This window comes from Arvicanthis niloticus, chromosome 9 (assembly GCF_011762505.2).
Source record: "Arvicanthis niloticus isolate mArvNil1 chromosome 9, mArvNil1.pat.X, whole genome shotgun sequence".
Taxonomy (NCBI): Eukaryota; Metazoa; Chordata; class Mammalia; order Rodentia; family Muridae; genus Arvicanthis; species Arvicanthis niloticus.
In genome coordinates this window covers 52,859,418-52,884,651 of record NC_047666.1, presented here as the reverse complement: position 1 = coordinate 52,884,651, position 25,234 = coordinate 52,859,418, and the positions used below count along the sequence as shown (strand labels likewise).

Here is a 25,234-nt window from a genome sequence, read left to right as displayed (position 1 = left end):
AGAGTAACTAAAAGCCAATCAGACAATCTTCACAAAGGAGTGAGACGAAACTGCCAGCCTCATCAACCTGGCAGGCTAGGGCCATTTAAAAACTCGAGCACCCTGATAATGTGGCAGGCAGCGTGACAATGGAGCTGGGTGCTAAATGACTGAGGGGTGGGTAGCGTATACACTATGGATGTGTAGGACAAAGGGACCATTCATGTCCCAGGGAGGGAGTGGGGCTAAGCACCTTCATCATGGTACTGGTTACGCCACAGTGCTCATGACTTAGGAAGGCCTCATGGCTGAAGTTTTCCAAAGTCACTCAATGTAAAGGGGTGAATAATAGGACCACTGAGCTCCCTGTGGCCTGGCTAAAATGCCCCAAAGGACTCATTTAACAGTTATCACCAGCCACAAGGTGTCTGGGTAGGGTGGCAGTCTCATTTGCAATTGGATGGTTTGCTTACTGACTAAGGATTATCCTGATAAAAGGCTGTTACCAGAGGCCAGGTGGGGTGACTGACTGTGCCCCCAGAGCAATCACTCTGTCTGTTATCAGACAGACAGCAGTGTGGCCTCTGGATTTTGGCTGAGATTTGCCTGAAGGAGTTACAGAGTTACAGTGTACACTGTACTTAGAAACCTATAACTTAAATGTTTTCTACCTTTTATTCATGACACATACTGTAACCATCTACAAATACAGGGCAAGTCTCAGGGAACCATCCCCAGAGACAGCAAAAGGACTTTTAGTATGTTAAATGATATTGTAAGAATTTTTGCTGAAACACACACACACACACACACACACACACACACACACACACACACACACCATGCTTCACTTAGAAATTAAGGGTTAAATCTGAGACATGATAGGCTGGACACAAAGCAGAGTCCAGGTTGCTTCTTCCTCGTCCACCCCAGGTCTCACAGGAGCCAAAAACTGTTTTGGCTTCATTCTGACGTTATGAAGGAAAGTAGAGAATGGCCTAGGCAAGTGTATGACCGGCAAGTCGCTAGCAGTAAAATCCAGCTCTGACGTCCAGGCCCAGACTCTTTTTGAAGGGTAAGAATCCACTTTAGTCCCATTGAGTACAAAATCAAGACACTAGTTTTGAATAGCCAAATTAACTTAGGAACTCTCGAAGCGTGTATGTGCATGTGCGTGCATGTGTATAAACATGTGTGTGTGTGTGTGTGTGTGTGTGTGTAAGTCTTCAAAATGAAGAGCTGTTTTGAAAAGGAGGCTGTAGATTTACAGAAACCCAAGTTCTCTAGGACATGTTTCTGCCACAGGTCCCTTTTATTAAGATGCGCTGGGTCACTCAGAATTATAGGCCTGTTCCAGAGAAGATCATCCGTCCAGTTACCCTTTCAGCTATCATGGGCAAAGACTGGGACACATGTCACCTAAGACTCAGTCTTATGACCTTCAAGGGGCTGAAGGTCTAGGGAGCCCATCAAGACAAATGCTTGACTGCTGTGCACACATTCACCTTGCTGTTCCCACTGGCACAGTTAACTCATATGACCTCACTCCTGGCTTTTTAGTCTCAAAAATCCACTCCAAAGCAAGCCACCATGCAGTCAGGAGTGAATAAGTGGCACACTGCGATCTCCTGCCCTGTCTGGAATGGGAGTTATCTGGGGCCTTCTATGTCCTGTGCAATTGGAACTTCATTTCTTGTTTGCTTTGAGATGGAGTCTCACTCTATGGCCTAGGCTGGGCATAAACCTCTAGGCTTAAATGACTTTCTTGCCTCAGCATCCTCAGTAGGTTGTACTGTTGGGCCTGGCTGAAGTTCTAATTGTTGTTCTCAAGCGTTTTTTCTCACTAAGAAGTGAAGAATGTAAATTCATTGATATCATTTAAGGTAACCCAACTCCCTGAAGAACAGTTCTTCCCCTACACTGCCCTTTGAGCTGGCCATGGGCCTCTCTATCTGGGGTCTGTCACCACTCACAACTGCCATCTGTTGCGGGAGAATCAAAAGCTGGAGTCACTCCTGACTTCAAAGCAGCTTCCTGCTATGTCCTGGGCTTCATTATCTGAGAAAGAACCATTTACCATTAATGCTGGCTGGGATGGCCCTTTCTGCTGGGAAGATTTTGAAATGTAACACTTTGGCCTGGCATCTGAGTAGATCCCAAGACAGCTGCCAACCTCCATTTTACTAGGCTGCCATCCCCTTGACATGCATGAAGCTGGCTCATTAGAGTCTTGTTGAGGGAGAAAAAAACGCAGGCTGGCCCCACTTCCTCTCAATGGTTTTATGGCATCTATAACTACTGTCTATAGAAGCACAGACCCCGTGGCCCTCTTTGCCAAGCCTGTTTTCCTTCAGCATCTGTCCTTAGGTGACAGTACCACATAGTATGTGCAGGAAGGAGACTGTGGAGGAAGCTGCCCCTTCCTTATGGTCTAACACACACCCACATTCCTCCCTGCTCAGCTACAGTGCAGACCAGCAGGTGCTGGGCACTAGTCATAGCATTTGAGCTAGCTTGTCCAAGTTCATGTAGTTGGTAACATGCAGTTGAACCTCCAGGAGGCCCAACATGTTTACGAAGAACACAGATGAACAGAAGATGCTTTAAGTGGCTCGTACCTATAAGTACAGTGCTAAGTAGAAGCAGGAGGACCCCGGGGGGCTCGCTGGCCAAACAAAGCAGCTCTAAGTTCAGTGAGAGAACCTGTCTCAAAAGAAACAAGAGCCACTGACCTAATGTCAACATACTCTGTGTCTACAGACACACGAATATGCCACATTTATAAAGATTATTATGAAGGAGAGTCATCACGTGACTGACTCAGCAATCTCACTTCCAGGCAGACACCCCTAACAACTGAAAATTGACACTGCAATAGTACCGGCCCACGAGTAAGCACAGCAGCACCGTTCCCGTGATTCGAAAGGGCAACAACGCACGTGCCCGCCACTGGATGAAAAGTGAGACAACGCGCTCTGTTCACACAATGGAAGTGTTTGGCAGAAAAAAGAGCTGAGTTCTGCTGCATGCTCAGTGAGGATGAGCTTTGAAAACCTTATGCCAAAAGACAGGAGCCAGAAAGGACCACATACTGTGGGGTACCATGTCTACGAAATGTTCAGATGGGGGAATCCAGAGAGAGAGACAGAAAGCAGTTACTGGCTTCTCAGTGCAATGAGAAACTGCTCTACCTGATTGGGGACACGATGTGGGGTGAATGAAGGTGATCTGCTGCAGGCTGTGTTTTTGGGGGGCAATGAAATGCTCTAAACAAACATTGGCAATGTGCACAACTTAGTGATTATATTTTAAATTATCAGATTAAACCACTTTACTTTTTGAGATGAACTCACCTATCTCAGACAAAAATAAATGTGAACTCACAATTCCCCTGCCTCCACCTCCTGAGCACTGGGATTGAGGTGAACACCACCCACCATAGCTGATTTTATGAGGTGCTAGTGGTCAAACCCAGGACCAAATGCATACTAGGCAAACACTCTACCAACTGAGCTACATACCCAGGCCCCAAGAGGGAAATTCATAAGGTGTGTGTTTTATGTTTCAGTTAAGATGATTACCCCTCCCCCCAAGTGAAAATGACAATCCTTTAGAAGCTCATTGATGGTAAAGCATCTGGGCTTGAAAAAGATTCCTAAGATCTGCTAAGTATCTCAAGGTGTATGGCGTGTATGTGTGTGTAACACATTTGTCCAACTCAGTGAGAATGTTCTCTGCTAACTACATGGAGCTTCTTCAGGCCAGGTGCTGTGCCACAGGGTGTGCAGGTGTGAATGATGGCCTCAGAAAGAGTCACCGCTTACAGTTCCAAGAGTCAGAAAAAGCTTCTTGTGGACTTATGAGCGCAGAAGCCCAGGCAGAAAGAGCAGGAGTCCAGTCTGTGCTTTCAGTCTCCCCTGAGCTGGGGCTCACGTTCCTGAGTGGGCTCCACAATCAGTCAGCACGAGGCTGCCCTGGCTCAGGCATCACTGTCGAGATTCACATCCTAATTCTGGCTCCAGGGCCCAGTGGTGAGACGCTCGCCTAGCATGGCTGATGCCCTAAGTCTGACTGATAGTCAGCGCTATCACACAATGTGGTGTGTATCTTGGGCTTCAATGCCAGACTATAACTTTCCTTGAGTGAAGGGTGGGGCGAGGCCACCAGACAATCACAGGAGAGGGGAATGAGGTTGTGGGTGAGGTGGTCTCTGGGGGTAAATCTAGAGTGCTTGTTTGAAAAAGTGCAAATGTCTATGGAGGAAATCAATGGGAAGCCATTTGATAGCAAAGTTGTGGGGTTTTGTTCGTTTGGGTTGGTTTTTGCTTTTTTTCACTGCTAAGATAGACCCCAGTGCCTCTGTCCCCAAGAACTCCATGTCATTGCAGGAAAACCTGAATAAAATGGCTGGTCACCTGAGTCAAAGTAACAGTTAAGAGGCTGTTACATGAATGGAAAAGCTCACTTCAGTGTCAGCATAATGACATTTATCCACACCAACCTCTTCTAACGCAGGCTACTTTCTCCTGCCCATTTCCCATAAGCCATGGGTAGAGAGGTTACATTGGTGAAACTTAGAGCTTTCCAGATGGAGGGGCCAGCTGACCAGGGCCAGCTGTCGGGGAACTTCAGTGAAGGGGTGAAGGACATGTGACCCCAACAAACAGTGGCAAACAGATGGTTTCTGGCAGAAGGTGTCCTAGAGCGGCAGCTACAGAGATGGTGACCTCAGTGCCCCTTTCCTTAAGTATAGCAAGCCATAAAATTCTTGTGAGGAAGATGCTACCCCTGTGCCGACACAAGGAAATTGCCCTTCATTATCAGGAACTGCCATCCATTCTGGATAGATCTGCATAAGTCAGCACCCTGGAGTAATGCGTGGATAATGTTTATCTCCTCTGCCCTAGCCTGGCCATATCCCTCTTCCAAAAACTTATTGTTGCTTTTCAAAATGTCTAAAAGCTTTCTCTCTCCCTCCCTTCTCTTTTAAAGGCTATTTACTTACTTATTAATTTAATTTTGAGATAGCGTTTCACTACACAGCCCTGGTTGGTCTGGAACTTGCTATGTAAACCAAGCTAGTCTCAAACTTACCAAGAAATACCCGCCTCTGCCTCCTGAGTGTTGGAATCAAAGGTGTATATCACCATGTCCAGAAAAACTTGGTTTTTATTTATGTGTCTGTGAGTATATGCACAAGCAAACACATGCATACAGGTGCTTGTAGAGAAAAGCACTCAGATCCCCTGGAACCAGAACTGCAGGTGGTTTGTAAGTCACCACATGGATGCTGGGAACTGAAACTGAGTCCTCTGGAAAGTAGCCAGTGCTCTTAACCATCTTTCCAGGCCCTATAAGCTCCTTTTCCTTTCTTTTGACACAGGATCTTGCGATGTGGCCCTGGACTTGGAGGGTCTGCCACACCGTCACAATGGCGTCCATACTTGGCTTTGGGCATGTTCATGGTTCTTTTCTCTGTTGTGAGGGTCCCATGCGTATGTCACCAAGTAACTCATGCACGCTTCTGTCCCACTGATCTGCCTCATGCAGGCTTGTTCTAGATCCAGCTCAGATTAGAATTAAGAAACAAACTGGGCAGACTTGGTCCTTGGACTCTGCTATAGGTCTGCCTCCAGTTCAGACTCCAGCTGCCCTCTCTTGGAGCTCTCCTGTCACCAAAAGTGAACTTGGTCCTTGAGTGTCCTAACATGTGGATACAGCAAGCTGAGTCCAGGCCACTCTGGGGAGGCATACACACCACTGCCAACTCATACAATGCAATATGAAGTGTGTATTTTCCTGAGGGTTCCTCCAGAGAGACGGTCTGTGGGCGTGATGACTCATGAGAGAGCTAAATGAATTCACCCCACAGAGAAGACAAAGGATTTGGAACATCACTGAAATGAGAAAAATTGGCCACAGCAGCTGCAGTACTTTAAGGTCTTCTAAATGGATGCCCTCCCCCCACCCCCGGCCCGGCCTACTTCTCTACCCGGAGGCAGCACTGTGTGCATTCTCTCTCATTCTCTCTCATTCTCTCTCATTCTCTCTCATTCTCTCTCTCTCTCTCTCTCTCTGACTGTCTCACTACATGCTAACTAAGGTTCTGCTATTGTTGGCAAAAAGGGACAGCAGAGGCTGGGACATATTCCCGTTATCGATTGTCTTTTAACCCTTTGAATTTTCTGGAATTATCTTTTTCAAAGACAGCTCTGGGTTACTCAGAATGACTCTGAAACATCTTGGCTTCTTCCTAGTGGAAAAAGTATTAACAAAGTGGTGGACAGGCTTTTCCATGTTTAAGAACACCCAGTGCCGGACCACATGGGAAGAAGGCTTATGGTCCTGCCTGTCCTCTTTTTGGGTATCTAGAAAACTCGTGGCCATTTTAGCTCAAAGCTGACCACACTCTCTTTTCACAGTGGCAGGGGGACCTTCTGGCTTCAGGGTAGCACCTCTGAGCATGCTTGGCAGAACTGTGGATATCCATGTTCGCTAAAACAGGGGAATAATGGTCTCTTCCATTCTTTGGGGGTTTTAACATATAGTATAATCGGTAGTAAGACAGCCTGGTCCCCAGTAGATTGTCCCTAGGCCCACTGTGGCCACATGTATACATTGCCTGCAGATAGAGGCTGGTCCTGGCTTGGGTTCACAGCAATGATAAATGCTGGCCAACTAGATATCATTGCTGGTACCATGTAGATGCTGCTCTGTGTTAAGGAATGCTAAAGAGAACCAATCTCAACACCCAAACCTCCTCCCTAAATGCTGATCTACTTACATCTGTAAGCTGGAGTTAGGAATCCTCAGATTCATGGTCTTACTAGGCTTTGAGGATGGCCTCTGTAGGTAAGCCGTGTTAACTAGTCCCCATCTGGATAGGGAAAACGGGGAATGAAGGGGACACAAGGCATAAGACTGCAAATTTAGGTTAGCATGGGAATCTGCTTTGCAGATTAACTCTGCTGTGGCTAAGTGCTCAGTGAGCTTTCCTATGGGTTTCACTGTCTCATTTTTAACATACACAGGCCATAAATTTACCCATGTGAGATGCCATTAGCCATGGTATGGCCACCTCCTCACTTGCTCCTCTTCTCCTTCAGCTGTGCATGGGTGACTGCACATACAATTTCAGCCAGTGCTCTTAAATCACGGAGGCATCACAGCCCCAAGACTTCAAACTTTCGCTCAGTGACCTCCCTCTTCCCAAGCTCCACATACCTTCTGGAGTTACACAGGCTCTGACTTTCTCTGTTAAGACTCAATGCCCCTTTGTCACTTTGACTGACATTGGAAACACTCAAGTCTCTGCAGTTGGTATCTCTACTGTGTCTTTCAGTAGATAATTCAGTCAGCTCACGCTCTCCTGGGTGTCTCAGTTCTCACTGATTCTACTGCCCAAGCCTGACCTTATTTTCAGTGCCAGAAACACTTTGGCATGTCCTCCTTGGATATTTGATCAGTGCAACCCAGGATAACATTTGACATGTTGCTGGAGACTGGGTAAGAAAGGACAGAAGGCAGATTTAAATCAACCTAGAACATCTGGCTAATTATCAAGATGTCAGGACTGATGTTGGAGAGGCTAGGTCAGTCCCAGTAATGGATGAGAAGGGAGGTGAAGTCCCCATTAGCTTGTGCCCAATGGAGCTTGTTGACTGATATCAGCTGACAGATTTTACCCAAGGAAGCATACTACCCATAAATCCACCAGTGATAAAGCACTCAGAAAACAACTGGCTATAAAAGCCACTCACAAGAGTGTGCCTTTTACTGCAGGGGTAAAGAAACCTCTGGTACTCTAGTGCTCTGTGAAATCTAATGCTATAAGAAGTCTACTTTTGATTGGCAAGCTCCTCCCCTTCAAGCCATTAAAATATTTTCCAGTTTTTTTTTTTTGTTGTTGTTATTAGTGGTTCTAGATGTTATATATTTTTGCCATGAGGTCAAAAGGTACCTAAGTACATAACTGCAAGTGGAAAAATGGGGGAGAGAAATTGGGTATTAATAGTTTTTCCATTTTTAATTGTGTGTGAAATTTTAATATAAATACAAGATGTGTAAAACATTAATGCAAGTCAAAATGTTTTGGTGTACACATTTCAACTTTATAACAAAACCTGTTAAAATTTTCTGAATAATGCCAGCATTTGGGTTTTAAAAAAATAAGTAAATTTCTTATTGATGGCAACTAAGTGGTGTTTGTATCATTTTTATCATCCAGTAGATGCTATCTATTCACTGTACTTTTCTGAGTTATCCTACATGCAAGTACATGTATAATGTGCCTGCCTTCAGTGTGGTTCTGGTGCACACACACACTTACACACTGGCTTCTCTTTGAAAGAACCCAGGTTTGATTCCTAGCCTCCACAAATTGACTCACAATGTATGTAACTCCATCCAGTTTCAGGGGATGTGATGCCCAATTTTGGCCTCTTTGGGTATCAGGCAGGCATGTAGTGCATAGACATATACAGTCAAAACCTCATACATATATAAAAAATTTAAAATGAGAGGTCTCTGTTACCATTGAGAAACAAATAAGATGGTCTGAGAAGATCTCCATATAAATGAGTTACTGCAGCCCCATGAAGTAAACAGCAAACCTTCCAATTACCAGCTGTCTCATTGTGTGTGTGGAACAGTGGGAGTACCACCCTACTGTCTTGTTCACACCTCCAGCTGTCTCATCATGGTGTGAGGAACAGTGGGAGCACCACCCTACTGTCTAGTTCACATCTCCAGCTGTCTCATCATGGCATATGAAACAGCAGCAGGACCACCCTACTATCTAGTTCACACCTCACTCTCTTGTGAGTTTGGTTTTTGGGAGAAACATTGAATTCTGACCTGAACAGCTAGGGATCATGGGACATGACAGTAACAATGAAAAAAAGCAGAGAGATTTGTAAAGGTGAGACACTGTGGCCTGCCATTCAGAAAGGCAGGCCTGTCCAATATGTAAGAGAGGCAATCCAAAAGGGAAAAGAACATGGGCTTTATAGCCAAATTTCTTGGCTCTGGTGTTTACCAGCTCTTTGACCATTGTAACTTAAATGTCCACTTTGTACCTCAAGTTCCTCATCCGTGTAACAAACTGTGAAGACTGAGACAACTCAGATACATACCTAGTTCAATACATGGGACAGGGCAAACTCTCAGGTTGGCCATTACAGCATCACCATCTAGATGAGTGACAGACCACTCCCTCTGGTGCACAAGTTCCCTAGAGACACAGCCAGGCACAACCAACTGCAGTGTGCATGCTGCTGGGTTCACAGCTATCCCAGGGCAACCTGTCAGAGCTTGTGACACAGCAAAATGGACATGGAGTCTCAGAAGCTAAGGTGTCTTTCCTGAAGACCACTGCACAAGGCTCTGAGGGCTGGCAGTCTCTGAGGGTGGTAATGGAGGAAAGATGGGGCTCTGTTCCCCCCACAAAGCAACATCTGATTGTGAAGAGGAGATGTGCAAACCACATATCTGCTGCATCCAGCATGGCCAGCCATTCAGTGCTTCTGTAGGGTCTTGTTTTTGATTAGTGGGAGAGCCATAACCAAAAGAATAGGCAGGAAACACTAACCCAGGATCACTTCCTTTTAAGGTTCATGAATGTTGCCAGGGTTCTATTAAAACTGACTCTCCTTCTCATTCCAGCCCCCTCATACGCACCCCCACAATCTGGCCGCTCATCCCAGGGTCTATAAGGGTGCTTTCACACAGAGCATCTTTAGGCCTTGTCATGCAGGCACAGGGGACATCCTGAAGCTCCATCATACTGAAACTGAAACATATTGCTCCATGGCCTCAAGAAATTCCTGCACCTTCAGGCAGGGGAACAGTGAGGTGTTTACTGAAATCTACATCTGGTAACAATTTGTTCAGCAGCAACAGCTTCTCCGGCTGCCTCCTGCACCAAATGCTCCACAGGGGCCCATAACCCCAGTGTTCATTTGTGTGAGGCCCAGTTTGTCACTCATGACATTTTTTCACAATGGTCTGGAGGCAGAGACATTGTTCTCTCTCATGGCCATCTGAGCAGAGATGAGACGACATGCTGACCTCTGACTCCCTTTTCTGAAGTCTACAGTGGAGTAACACAAGGGCAGAGTGTGGCCCTTTGCTGTCCAAGAGGTCCTGCCCATGACGCTGGCAAGACCAATACAAGGGTCTCAATCCAGAGCGATACTTCCAGGACTGTGGAGATAGGAAGGCACACTGTGCTATAACTCCAGGTAAAGTTCTTGAGGGCCTCACAGCAAATTCTTGAGAGACTGGCTGAATGGAGAATTTGTTTTTGGTGTCTGTGGTTAGATGGCAAGATGGGGGTAAATTCATAAAGTCCAACTTGGTGGCAGCCTGGGGACTGGAATTTCATGATTTGCACCAAGCTCCTCAATTTCAATTGTTCCTAACAAAGTGAGGAGCAGGGGCAGATGTGGGAGTCAAATTAAGAGTATATGGACTCATGACTGACTTCTGGAGTGGGTGCCAGCGCTGACAGCAGCCCCTCCCTTGTGGGCAATTCTCTATTGCTCACTGCATTCATGCACTTATGAGAGGCTGTCAGTTACAGTCACTGCAGTACCCTTCTCCACCATTGCAAGGTCCAGAGAAGTCATGTGACTCAATCCTTGCTGATGATAGCTTTTTAAAAGAGCTATTGGCAAAGATACTACTGCAGAAAAAATAGTATTTAGAACTGTCTAAACCCATGTTTCTTGCTACCTGGAAACAAGAAGAACTCTCTGTCACAGAGAGTTAAAAAACAAAAACAACAACACTAGAGAACAGAGATAAGCCATAAAGACAAAGACAGCCTTGACATAAGATGCCCCCAGTTTAAACTTCTCCAGCCTGATTCCATGTGAAATTAAGTGTAAAGAGAGCAAATTTATTTGGTGAATGTTGAGGGCAATCATCACCCCACAGAGACCAGATGGAAAAGGTGTCCTGATAGGAGTCTAGGGAACCTCCACAGCCACACAGAAATCTCACTCAGCATGGCATGGGCTCGGGACATGGGAATGTCCTCAGCCATCAGAACCATAGGAAAGAGCTCCACAGTTAATACAAGTGCTGCTGTCCTCATGCCTTGCTGAGTGGATGCAGCAATAGAGTCTGGAGCACTCTATTACTCTATTGTGACTATGGAACATCATACTGCTTTCCTCTAGCCCCCACCCAAATAACCTCCCCTGCCCTACAAGGCCCCAGCCAGGATGGCCATGCTCTTTGCCAACCCACCCAGAAACAGATTGTTCATCTAGACCATGGTATGTGCTGAGGACTGAGTAACTGCCTGATTGTTTGACTTCAACTAAAGCAGACCTGGCCTTTAGGTTTCCCAGCATCCCTCAGTCCCTACCTGGCATAGTCTGCCCCCAACCTTGAACTTTCCAACCTAGGTGTTCCTTACTCTCTCCCCCTTCTCCTCTTCCTCCTCCTTTTCCTCTTCTTCCTCCTCCTCTTCCTCCTCCTTTTCCTCTTCTTCTTCTTCCTCCTCCTCTTCTTCCTCCTCTTCTTCCTCCTCCTTTTCCTCCTCTTCTTCCTCCTCCTTTTCATCTTCTTCCTCCTCCTCTTCCTCCTCTTCTTCCTCCTCCTTTTCCTCTTCTTCTTCCTCCTCCTTTTCCTCTTCCTCCTCCTCTTCTTCCTCCTCTTCTTCTTCTTCCCCTTCTTCCTCCTCCTCCTCCTCTTCCTCCTCTTCCTTTTCTTCTTCCTCCTCTTCTTCTTCCTCTTCTTCCTCCTCCTCATCCTCTTCTTCCTCCTCCTCTTCCTTCTCCTCTCTCTCTCTCTCTTCCTTCCCCCTCTCTTTCCCTCCCTCCTCTCTCTGTGCATGTGCCCTTTTTCTCTTTCTCCCCATCCCCCATGGTGACTTCCTTGGCCTATGTCCTTGGGGCCAATAAACTCACCCAAGAGCAGCTTCCTGATAAACCTGCCTCTAACATATTCTAATCTGGTTTAAATTGGCTATTTTCAACCAGGGGAGAAATAACCTATCATTGACCAACTAGTCTTACAGAAGCCTACAAGAGGAAACCAAATGTCAGTCATTCCTGAATGAATCTAGGGCGGAGCATAATAGGCTTGTTCATGGCTTCCTGGTGCACTTGGATGGGTACTGGCCAGCTATGAAGCAGTGCTTGGAATGCTGGCACCGGTGTTCTCTATGGACACAGTGAAGGGGTTCCTCCTTGTTCCTCTTTGATCATGAGAGCACCAGAGAGTTCCACAGAGAAGTTAATCTTGATTCAGGGTGTGGATGAAGAGGACAATCAAAACCATTCAGCCTGGGTGGTGAAGACACATAAGTGGCGCATAGGACACTGATGGAGAGAAATTCATCTCTGATCTTTCTGAAGCAAGCGATGCAGGTGTGCTCTGAGCAGTCTACGTTTCCAGAAAGCCTCCTGACAGTTGTGCTGGGTGTATGGATAAGGAGGACTCAGGGCTCTGACCAAGGCACACGGCTCATCTGGGATTAGAATGCAGTCAGCAGCCCCATCATATTTTTCAAGTGAATAACTAAGTCATACTACTGTGCTTTCCTTTTAACAGCAGAACATGCCAGAGACTTCAGAGTTGAAATAGTGGACAAGCCATTGGAGAGAGGAATCCAAACAATGGCAAATCTAAGCCACTAACCATATTGGTAATCAGGACAGTGGGAATCAAAATTCTAATGTGATAATGTTGCAAGTCTAACAGATTGGGGACAATTTCAAAATATGATGTGCCAAGAATTTGGCAAGGACATGGAGTTACAGAAGCTTAAACTGGCCCAAATGCTGCTGGAAAGCAGACTGTCATGATCTGATGAGGTCGAAGATGCACATTTTCAATGACTCAAAAATTGCGATCCCAGGTAAACAGTGTATCATTGGTATTCTAAATTATGTGGATGACCGAAAAAAGAGACACTCAAGAATGTAATAAGGCTTTGCTAGCAGCAAGGTGGGACAGCCTCAGAGGACTGAACCCGGAACAGTCTTACTGAAGTGCTTTTATTGATTGTTACACACAAAAGGTCTTTTAGCAAGTCAATTCCCACATACCAAAATGTCTTATCTAGAAATTGTCTGAAGGAACTATTACCTAAGCAATTCTCAGCCATTGCAAGAATTCCTGGTTAGCAAGGAGTCTGAAGTTCCCATGGGAAGAGCAACCCCAAAACTCCCAGATAACAATACTGATAATTTATAAAAGATTCCTTCAAGGCTAAGTGTCCATCACTCCAGAGTAAATGGCAGGTAAAATGCCACTTCTAAAATTCCACTACAGTGTATGTCTCAATGGGGATGGAATCTACCCCTAAAAGAGTAAAACCTGAGTTTGGGCACCTAAGAAAAAAAAATCACAGGCATGACCTTGGTTGGTAGCCCTACAAAAACTGACTCTACCAACATTATTAGTAAGCCCAGGACACATTGACACAGTGAAGTGCAGTGCAGGACCCTGTGAGCTGTACCCAGCAGCAGTTCAGTCAGCATCATGTCCCCAACCAGAAGTGTGTTGCAGGAGAGAGGGGCTTTCTAACTAGGGAATTGTACACGGCAACCAGAGTGAGCAAACTGCAGCCACAGCACAGGCCAGATGTCCCACGATTCCATTCATGAAAGTTCAGGGCAGAACTGCATTGTTTGGGGATACATCCCCCAGGCTGACGATGAAAAAGCAGGGTGTGTGGAGTGGCGGCCACCAGGACTGCAGGCAGCAGCAGCATGTGAGTTGGGAAGGGCAGGTTTACATCACACTTCATTCACAGAGCCATGGAGAACCCAATATGTTTTTTTCTGCATGCATTTTAGATTACTTTAAAATATTAAGACAAAAAAGGACAAGCAGGAGGGAATTTCCTTAATCATTGTCATTTAAATGTCCCAAAAGCAGTTTGGGCATTAAGGGCATTAAGCCTCCCCCCTCAGAGGCATGTGGTTCTGTCAGAAGCCTGTGCACCTGGGCCCAGAACCCATTCCTCAAAGGAGATGAAGGCTCACATTAGAAGGCTCAGCAGGGGTCCCAGGCAGATCTCAAGGGGGAGTAAACAGGTTGAGACAAGATGGATGAATTGAACAAAGTCGGGGACCACACAGCAACAGAAGGATGGACCATGAGCCTCCATGTCTTCCGGTTCCACAGCCACAACTCAATAAAGCGCAGATGGAAAGACTTAAAACAGCATCTCTGTACTGAGCATGGGCAGGATTTTGTTTTGTTTTGTTTGAGATAGGGTTTTGTTTAACCCAGGCTGGCCCTGAACTCCTTATGTGGCTGAGGGTGGCCTTGAACTGTAGATTCTTTGGCTTCTACCTCTCAAGGGCTAGGATTAAAGGCATGCAGTGTCATTGTGCTTAGATATTGTTTTGATTTTTAAAACCAGACTTGAAATGGCAACTCTGCTTCCATCTCCTGAGTGCTGAGTCTATGGCATGCTCCACCACACCTGGCCAGACCGTCTCCTTTTATTATTCCTTAAGAGATATGTGTGATAAATGAACATCACTGGCACCATCTGAGGGATCATGAGTGATGGACAGATGACTCCGGGCATTAGAAAGAATGAGCACAGGATCCATGCAAATGTTCTTCTGCATTATTGAGGGATTGGCATGTCTGCAGATCAATTGTGATGCCGAAGGGAACACTTCGGGGACTCACCAGAGAAAAAGCTGCATGCATCTGGCTAGCTATCCTCTGAACAGCCAATAAGAATGTGCCATTGATACTCTGTTTCATATTAAGACCTTTTTTTTTTTCACACAGTTCTTTCATATATTCTGACAATGTTGCTAATCTGACACTCTAAAACTCATTTAATACAAACTACTTCCAGGGCCAGGCCTGGTGGCACACGACTTTAATCAGGAGGCAGAGGCAAGTGGATTTCAATGAGTTCAAGGCCAGCTTGGTCTATCTACAAAGCAAGTTCTAAGACACTGGAAAGGAATCCTGCCTCTACCTCCAATATGCAAATCCCAGGCCTTCTTGAGGACTGGCTTATCCTATATCCTCAGGCCTACATTGCTAAGACTGAAATGGGCCCAGCTATCATGGACTGGTATCTATTCCCACAGGTCACTGACTAAAGAAAGGGGAGGGAATGGAGAGGGCACAGGGGAGGAAGAGTGTGCCAACACATACCTGGGCACAGAAACATGAACTAGCTTGGTTCTGAGCTGATGCTTTCAGAAACCAACGCTTGCAGCTCAAGTCTGACAGAAACAACACAAATGTTTTATGTGTGTAATCCTTTATGAATATCAACTATTTTTGAAAACTCTTTTTATGAAGCCAAGTTTCTTTTCTTTAAATAAAATGCCAAGTAGAATTAGGTGGGGTCTCTTCCAAGGAGGCTTAAGGCATGATAAACACAAATACTAAAACAAAGCAAGGGGTTGCAAACTGGGCTCGTGGCAGAGCACACGCTCAGCAGACATGAGGCTGTGGGTCCTGTGCCCGGCACACAGACTAACAACAAAAACCCAGCACACAGACTAACAACAAAAACCTATTACCTACTTCTAGGTTGTTAACATTTTTTTTTTAAACCACACAGCTTTGTAACTGCAAGTGGTGGCCAGCTCTTGATTTCCTTTCCAGTTTAGGGAAGATGGAATCCCAGAGAGAAAGTGCCTCAGACCTGCTCTTCTCCAGGTGGTAATTCTAGATGAGCCATGAGCTCATTGGTGAGGAAAACCTCTCAGGGACCCTTGGATTTTCTTAGAAGCCAGCGGAAGAGTCATAAGGCACAGTGATGTGACAGATGCCACGGCACAAAGACACAGGCTGTGGTGGCTATTCCCAGTTGTCAACTTGACTATATCTAGAAGAACTACAATCCAGAAATGGAGGGCACACTTGTGATCCAGATCTTGAGGCTGAAAGACACGAGCTTTTGATCTGGATCTTGAAGCATACTGGCCATGAAAAGCTTAGGTCTAGGCAAAATGACACAGACCTTTAATCCCAGGACACAGAGGCAAGAAGATTTCTGAGTTCAAGGCCAGCCTGGGACAGAGCAAGTTCCAAGTGAAGAGCAGCTGAGGTCCAGGCATATGGTGACACCTTTAATCCGTGCCATCCCTTCTGCCGGAGGTCTACAGAAGGGCAACGGCAGAAGAGAGGCTTTCTTCTTTGCCTGCTTGCACTTGCCAGCACATCTGTTGGAACCTACTTCTACAGAAGACCAGCGGAAACACCCAGCCTCGTGGGACTGAGCAACTGCTAGATCCTTGACCTTCCCATCCACAGCTGCCCATTGCTGAGTTAGTTGGACGGCAAACTGTAAGTCATTCCAATAACTCCCCTTAATGTATAGAGACACACCGTAAGTTCTGTGACACTAGAAAACCCTGCCTAATACACAGGACACCAGAGAATGTGTCTGTGAGAGATGGGCAAAGCGTTCTGTGTGTGGAACTTCTAGGCTCAGTATGGAAGCAGAGACTCCCTGTAAGTTAGATGCATCTCGGTGCCCTGCCTTTGATATTCTCTTTGCCCCCAGCCTATGACATGAACTGTAAACTTTACCATGTGTCTGGAAGCTTCACACAGAGAAGTTCAACAGCATATCATCAGTGTATTTATTTATTCCTCTGTCCTCTACAGCTTCATCTGCAAAATGGGTACTTCTTCCTCTACAGTGGCTGTAGACATACCCAGAAGAGGAGCGTGCTGGTGGCTATAGTACAGTCTCAGCAGCTCTGCTGCCGCTGCACATATGGAACCCCTGCTCTGCTTTTCCTGTCCTACACCTGGAGTTCCAACCTCTGAGAACCAATGTTTGTTCTTTCCTGGAGCCCCTCTGGCATGAGAACCTGAGATTTTACAGAAACAAAAGAGCCATGTGTCAACTCTGCCCCTACAGCCACAAGCCCTGTCTTGCCTCTCACATCCTCCATCCCCAGCACCATGGCACTGTCCCACAGGACTGGACCTTTCTGCTTCCACAGCACCACAAGCTGGGCAGAGCTGATAAACATTAGCTGAGACTTCGATGGCATTGGAGTAACAGGCACACACCTTCGGTGCTGTCCCTTCTACCTCTGAGCCCCGTGGGTAACTGAGAAGCAGAAGATTCAGAGCTACAACCTCAGAGCTACACATCTATTTAATTTTACAGTCTTGAAATATGGAATCCCCCCAAATTCAACATGAGGTGTTTTGCTTGCAAATGAGAAGGGTCAGCTGTGAAAATACAGCCCCTAGAAAAGCAAGGCCAGAACAGGCTGCAAGGACACCACCAGGGGCCCCCTGCACCATGGAGTCAGGAAGTCGGGTCAGCTGTGCCTGGCCTATGTGCTACCTAGCTCTAGGAATTCACTAAGTTTCCACCTTCTGGCTCACAGAATCCATCCTGAAAAGCCCCTCCAACTCAAAACACATCCATTTAGTTTAATGTTTTCATGATTTAAAGATATATACAACTGGCAATCAAAGCTGAGGATCCAGTCAGGCAAGTCCAGATATAATTTCTGTCTGACATGACTGATTCACTTTTAAAAAATATTTTTTAGGTTAATGTAATATCTTGAGGTCTTTATGGTTTTTATGTCTTTTGGACTTGAATTTCATGGTTTAGGGAGGACTCAAGTCTCACGATTTAAAAGGATTGTATTCCCATGGTTTAAGGAGGACTAGCGCCTCTCTTCTATTGCTCAGCTGTCTTGTGTGCATGTAGCACGTGACTCTCCCTTTCTCTCTCTCATGGCCTCTAAGTAGATTGCACCAACCAGCCTCTTCTCTGGAAGGTAGGATTCCACTCAGACTTTGCCATCTACTCTTCAACAGGACCATCCTGAATGCCCACATACATAAACATCTCAAATTTCTGCAGATAACTCTGAGAGCAAATAAAAGGGACACATTTTATACAGCGAGTTCTCAATGAGATGCTGCCAAGCTGGATTTCAAAAGACAGGCTCCAGTTTCCAAGCTAAGCAGCAAATGGCTCTGTGCCTGCAGTTGCTGCCTTTCCTCCCCTCACTCAGGAGAGGGGGCCACGGCTGACCTTGAGGCATTGCTTCATAAGGAAACTTCAGTGCAGGGCACCATCCCAGGACAGACAAGGGGAGACAGGCTAACAGAGGACTCTGAGAAGACAGAGGTAGGTGCTCGAACAAGCTCTTCAATTCCCATAGTGAACCCTCTCTACTGCAAACAGGTCTGAGTGCTGACACGGGGGTTTCCCACAGCTTCCCTTGGCCTCCGAAGGCGTATTTGTCATCAGAGGCTCTTGATGAAGCTGTACATAAATATCTGACTGTTGTTAAATACAAAACAAAACAAAAAACTATTCCACAGAAACCAAATCAAAACCAGCTGTGAGGGCGAAGGGCCAGAAACTTGGGATAAGTGCAAAGGCCGGGCAGAAACACTTGTTAACAGCGTGGCTGACTGAACAGAACAGGAAGTTGTTCTGCCCATGAAGTCACACCATACGGCTGCCATGTTTCTCCTGTGACTTTTGCTGTAAGGACAACAGGCATTCTAGAATTCTGTAGCTCAATGAGTTCAGAGTTGAATCTCAACTCTGAATGGATCTGTCAGCACAGCCCTCCTGGTGGCTGCCAGCCTGCAAGGGACCGTTCAGCCTGTGTTAACAGTTGGTGCTCAACTTTCCTCCCCCGTCATCAGTAATTAACTCCACGAATCTGCAAGAAGCATGCTGCTTCACCAAAACCCGAGGCCACAAATGCTGTGAGCTCAGTGTTAAGAACTGACGATGCTGACCCATGGTGCAACTGTCCTGTGTTGCCAAGAGACCCGAGTGAGGGGCAGACAGTCTCAAGTTAATCCTGGAAGCAGGAGAATGGCTGGCTGCTGGCTATGGGATCTGGGAATTTCAGTCTCTAAAGGATGGACCAAGATGGTCTGTTTCATCAGCTCCCTTAGGAGTCGTCCTTTTTTCTTTAGTTAGACGGAGTAGAAAAATATATCTTGGTGTTTCTCAGAGCATGATGCTGAACCCATAGTTGGAATGAAATAAAAACATGGAAACTGATATTTTGTCCCAGGATGAGAAATAGCCCCAGAGGCTAACTTGAGCCAGTTTCATAAAATGAGGCTAAGGCATCTGCTTGTTTGAGTCAGACTGAGACTTTCCTTAAGAAATCTAGTAACTAAAGCAACAGTCTAGGAACTCCTCAGAAGATCTGTTACTGAAACTTGGTATGGTCCATCAGTTTGCAACTTCCATTTGCTAGGTTTCAAAGAGGCTAGAGGAAGGGCCAGAGAGTCAGGCCAGTCTCCATGGACCAGCACTGCTACTCTCAGGAAGCTGGGCCTTGAAGGTAAAATATGAAAGCATCCTCCATACATGGCCATATTTTAAGAATGTAAGAAGCTAAGTGGGGCTTTTCTTCTGTGGGGACTTCTAATATCCCATGGGAAAAATGAAAGCACCATTTGACACCCGGATGGGATTCAAAGAATGTGGGTGTCTGTCCAAGGCCCCAAGATAAAACACAAGCCAAGGCAAATGGCCTTTCCTAAGTTCTTTTAAACGATTTAGTGTGAAATGAACTCCATACATATTAACCCTCCATAACACATTCCACATAAGAACATTTGTATTGTCACTTGGGTGGCAGAGGCATGTAGGTCCAAGCCATCCAGGGCTACACTGTGAGACCTTGTATATAAAAGCAGAAAAAACCAAAAACTGTACCACAGTCCTGCAGCCTCTGCTCACTGTGACAGACAGGGTGACTTTCTGTTCTCTGACATGCTAGTTCACTGGTCCTCTTACTTTGCCTTCAAGCTTCATTCCCAGTGACCTCAGTCACTGTCCCTCATTGTTACCACCAAAATCAAGGCATCCATCTTTCTAGGGTTGGCCCCGGTTCCATCTGCATCATGCTCCTTAAGTAAGCCTTCCAAGTTGTCCTCTGATTTTGAAGCAGGGTAGGGCAACGGTGACCCTGAATGGACTCACTGTAGTCAGTTAGGATGAGTGGCAGTGGGAGGAGGTTGGTGGGTAAGGAAGCTAGGGTTGCCATGTTCGATCTCACTGAACATAGAATGGCCCTGCCTGCCTGTATCTTTGTTTGTCACTGTGGGTCCTTCTGTGGGAACAGGGGACATGTGGTCTCCAGCAGGTTCAGCTGGGCACCCTTCCTGCTCACTGAGCAGTACTAGAAGGGGATTTAGGTGCAAAAGAATTTGTAGCTTTCCAGAGATCAGTGCTAGAAGGGCAGGGGAAAAGGGACTATGGTACGAGCACGCAGGGAGAACTACTAATGACAGTTCTACCCTGGAGAACTGGGGTGAGCTTTGTGGCCGTCGTGTGCTCTGTAACTCAGGAAGGCCCAGGGAGTTGGTCCTCTCATCCCCAGATTTCCAATGGCCAAATCCAGCTTTGTTTATGAAGACAGTTTCTCATCCTTTAAAACTAAGGACTTGGAGCTGGAGAGATGGCTCAGGCAGTTAAGAGCACTGACTGCTCTTCCAGAGGTTCTGAGTTCAATTCTCAGCAACCACACAGTGGCTCACAACCATCTGTAATGGGATCTGATGCCCTCTTCTGGTGTGTCTGAAGACAGTGACAGTGCACTCACATATATAAACAAATCTTTAAAAAACAACAACAACAACAAACCTAACAAAACAAAACCCTAAAGGCTAAAGGGAATGGTGGTTGTCTACCCAAAAGTCTTTTTTTACATCCTGACTCTCTGAGTCTTGGGACTTACTGTATACATATGACTAAACATTTTTGATGGCACCTCAGAACCTCAGCTCACTGCCAATACGTTTGCTCCTCACTGTGGACATGGGCGCCACCATCTCATTAGTCCTACGCTAATAAGCAACATGGTGCCAGCATCAGACTTTCAGAACATGTTTAGTAATTTTTAAATCACAAGCACGCGTGCACACATACATATGGTCCTGAGCTTCAGCACCACAAAAAAATTCAATCTTTTTATAGACAATATATATGATGAAATAATACATATCACTTTGATGAGTCTTTTGCAAACACCAAGCTCATGAAAAGAGTTCATCCAAAAGGGAAGTGATTACCATCTTCATGAAGTGGTGTTTAAAAAAAAATACAGATGTCCAAATTTTCATACTGAGCATCATAAAAATAAGTTTAAAAATCAAAATACTATATTTACATAAATAGATTTTTGGCTTTGTTATGTTTTGTATTTGAAATAAGGTTTCATGTAGTGCAGGTTGGCCTTGAATTCACTATATAGCTGAGGATGACCTTGAACTCCTGATCTTCCTTACCTGGAGGAACTGAGGCTTGAGCTTCTACATGCTAGGAAAGTGCTCTACTAGTAAGGTGTATCCCCAGCAGTTCTCTGACATACACATTTTTCTCTCTCACACACATGTTCTTTCACCATACTGAAACCACACACGCGTGTGACAATGATCTTTGCTATTAACAGGGCCCCTGGTGAGGGCACTATTTTCGTTTTTCTTTTAAAGCTTCTACTTAGATCTTTTTAGTCAAGGGTTACAGACCCAAACTCCCAGAAAGGCTGTCAACTTCAGAACATGAAATAAACCCAGAACATGGCTGAAGGATGAAGAAATAGCAGCTGTGTCTGTCTCCAGGAGAGGAAACGGGAGCCATGTGACAGGCACGACTGTGTTTCTATGGACTTTCCTGATGCGGTGCTGGCACTGGACCCAGGGCCTTTCGCGTGCTTGGAGGTACTCTACCACCACGCTACATCCTCAGCACGTTACACGTTTTATGCCTTCAAGCCTGTATCCAACACATCATTTGTTTGGCTCCCTCTAGTCAAGAAGCATGGACCTGCAGTTGCCAGACCTGATTTTTCAAAGAAGTTGAAAATGAGGAAATTCAGACTTTAATGTAAAAATCATAATTTTAAAATTCTGGCTTTCTTCAAAATTTAACACAGGGCAAGCTCCAAACACCACAGCTGTAAGCCACATCTGGGTCATAGGCTAACTGGCTTATTATCTTTCACCTCCAATGTTATGGGGCATTTAAAACCCCAGCACTAACTTAGTGAAGAAACCTAAACAAACAAACAAAGACACAAACAGACACCCCACTCAGGCTCACAGATGAGGGCTTGCCCTCCTGCCCTCAGCCTATTGTTACCAAGGCTCACTGGAACTTCTTTTTCTCTGGGTCTTTGAGAAGGACATGACCAGCTGAGCTACTAAAACAGAATAAAACCCTGACATCTTGTCTGTGTCTCTAGAGTAAGATCAGAGGAACTCTCCGCTCTTCTGGGTGACTTGGAAAAGCCCTTTCGCCATCTTGTCAGTGATGTCATGGCTGCAAAAACCTGCAGTTCGTCCTCATGCACTTCTAGGCAGTGGCAGCTGCCATCAGCATAACCTGAAACCTGCTGGGGCCCCAGTCTCAGGTCTAGGGGACAGCTTTGTCTCTCAGAGTTCTCCAGAAATGGTTATTTCCTTCCTGATCCCAGAGATGAGGGACTCTCCAGGTTTTATGTACCAGACATCAGTGAAAGATCCCACCTGTTTAATGATCCTGCATCTGAGCAAGTTAGAGATAATTCATTTTCAGTTCTAAGCAAGTGCAAGAGGACAGCTTTGCTTCCTGGGTGTGCTTGTAAATCACTCCAACCTGTTCACAAGTCCAAGCAGCTGTGCTCTGGGTTTTCCAAAGGTTTCTTCCACTCAAAGCTCATCACATGCCTCCAAACAGCAACCCTTATTCCACTGGCTGGCCAGAACCAGTCCAGCTCAGCCCTTCCTTGACTACTTGGGGCCTCCTATATAGTGTAGAGACTCAATCCCCAGGATGATTGTAAACAATCAAGACTCATGGCTCTGTAGCCATGTCTGAGATTGAACCAGGTAATCAGAATAGGGGTGGCAAGGGCGTCCCTGCACAGCCATGGAAGTGCCTTTAGGGTTCAATTCACCTCATGAAATCTTCAGGGGAAAAGCAAGTTCACTGTGAGAACCTGTTTTCACTCTCAGCCTGTGGCTGTCCCTCATTCAGGGTGGAGACCTGCACAACTCCCAGGCCAGACAGGGACATTTCACGGCAGATCAATGTTAGCATCTACGGTTGACTAGACTGTCAACAAGTCAGCCATGTTTTCTCTGACGACACAGCCCAGAGTCCAGGTTCCTCACTGACTTGTGTTTGACAGAGCCCTTACAAGGAGACTGTTAACAACAGGTGTACTCAAGCACACCCTCCAGAAATACAAGGAACACTGGGGAATCAGCAGCCTGGACTTGCTCTGCCCAAGCTTGATGCTTTGGGCAGACACTTTAGCAAACCAGGGTGCTCCATGTTCTCAGAAAAAAAGCCAAAGTCAATCTCTCTATTCCCTTTCACAAAGGTGAGAGTCAGGCAGGTTTTAAGTGTCAATCCCTAGGACAGAAGCACTGTGTTCTTACCTCGGCAGCTTGGGTCTCTTGATGGAGCAATGTAAGACCGGTCAAATCTTCTAAGAAGGAATGTGAGGAGTTAAACACCTTTGCCAGGAAGGTGAATCCTTCTCGCTCGTATTGATCAAGAACCTGCAAAACATTGGGACTTTTAAAAAGTCGCTGCTAGATATGCATTAAAAGGTCCTGGTTTCTAACAAGCACTTGCTAAAAACAGGGAGATGGCTCAGCACGCAAAGGTGCCTACCACCAAGCCCGATGACCTGAGTTCAATCCCCAGGGCCTACAATTGACACCCACAAGTTGTCCTCTGACCTCCATATGCACTCCAGAGCACATGCATGCACTCACACATGCACTCACACATGCACTCACACATGCACTCACACATGCACTCACACATGCACACATGCTCATACAAACGACATACAACATACGTAAATGAATGAATGCAATATATATATTTTAAAGAACAATAAAACATAGGGTAAACCTGTTACCTGACAGGCTGGAGAGAGCCTGTGAGTAAGGGACTAGCTGCTCTTGTAGAAGACCTGGGTTCAGCTCCCAGTACCCACCATCAGATGGCTCAAAACTGGCCGTAAGTCTAGCTTCAGGCAACCTGATGCCTCTGAACTAACATAAAGACATGACAGATGGCCACAAACACATCAGCACACATTCTCATTCTCTCTTAAAAAAAATCTGTAGGAAAGAGTACAGGTGCACTGAGTATTTACTCTTTGCATCTGCTTGAGAGAGTCATGACATCTGGGTAGATGCCAACTTCTCCAATAAAGTAAGTTTCATGCAAGTTCACTGAATGTTCTACAAGACTCAAGCTACTGGGCCTAAGATTCACTTGTTACAAAATAAATAACAGACGGAGGAAGATCCAAGGAAAAAATGGAAAGTAATCAAGGGAGTGGGCAGGACAGAATGATCTGTTAGAATTCTGACAACCCAGCTAGCAAAAGAGCATGTTAAAACATGACTGCTAGAAGCGGAACTGTAAATGTCAACAGGAGTACCCCAAACAAGGACAAGCAACACAGGAATGCGCTCAACATCCTGTGATCAAAGACCCACCAAAGGGGCTACAAAGTCAGGATACGGGACACTTGAGACTCCCAGGGAGTGTCAGAGGAGACCATCTAGAGTTTACTACTTATGCGCCCTGTGACTCAGAGACCCTTAGATAGATGAACAAAGATGTGCACACGGGAGCATCGGCAGACAGAAACAAGTGTTCCTGCAACTCTTCATGATAACCAAACTAGAGTCACTTAAGTGACTATTCAGAATGGATGAGGAAATAAGTGGAATATTATATGGCAATAGGAATGAAAATTACACACGCCAAACATTACAGAAGGAAGAACGTGTATGCACGTCACAACTACCTTTACACAAAGTTAAAAATAAAAACAGGTACAATTAATCTAGGGTTTTATAATTCAAGATTGAGGTGGACCTATGGAGAGACTGTACCTAAAGAGGGATGCTCAGGGTGGACCATGTGTTAACAATGTCTGGGTGCTGGGTACATAGACTACCTGTTGTGAGAGTTCATCTGAGCAGTTAGGCCATGACAGGATTCCCATAAGCACGCCATCCTTCACATAAAAGGCCAGAAGATGACAGGCCAGTTGCCTTGACAGAGAACAAAAGCTCTCAGAGCAACACATATGACTGTGATACCCAGTGATCAGTGATCACAGTAGCTGTCAACTGAAGGGCAGACAGTGAGCTAGCTGCAGAGAAGTTCTAGAACCCAGAAGAGACAGGCAGAGTAGTATGAAAAAGACAGCAGACAGAGGGCTCGTCCAGGAGTCAGTGGACACGTGAGCAGACACCCGAGAAGCAGTAAGTCAAGAAG

The 25,234-nt window shown here is 45.8% G+C and overlaps 1 protein-coding gene across 6 annotated transcripts in view; it reads right to left on the bottom strand.

The window, feature by feature from the left end:
* Nucleotides 1-25,234, bottom strand: part of Atg7 (autophagy related 7) — a 210,128-nt gene that overhangs the window by 58,402 nt on the left and 126,492 nt on the right. For all 6 annotated transcript variants that reach the window (XM_076940288.1, XM_034511187.2, XM_034511188.2 and 3 more), the window contains one exon: nucleotides 23,365-23,487. In XM_076940288.1, coding sequence (XP_076796403.1) covers nucleotides 23,365-23,487 — 123 coding nt within the window. The remainder of the gene's footprint in view (nucleotides 1-23,364; nucleotides 23,488-25,234) is intronic.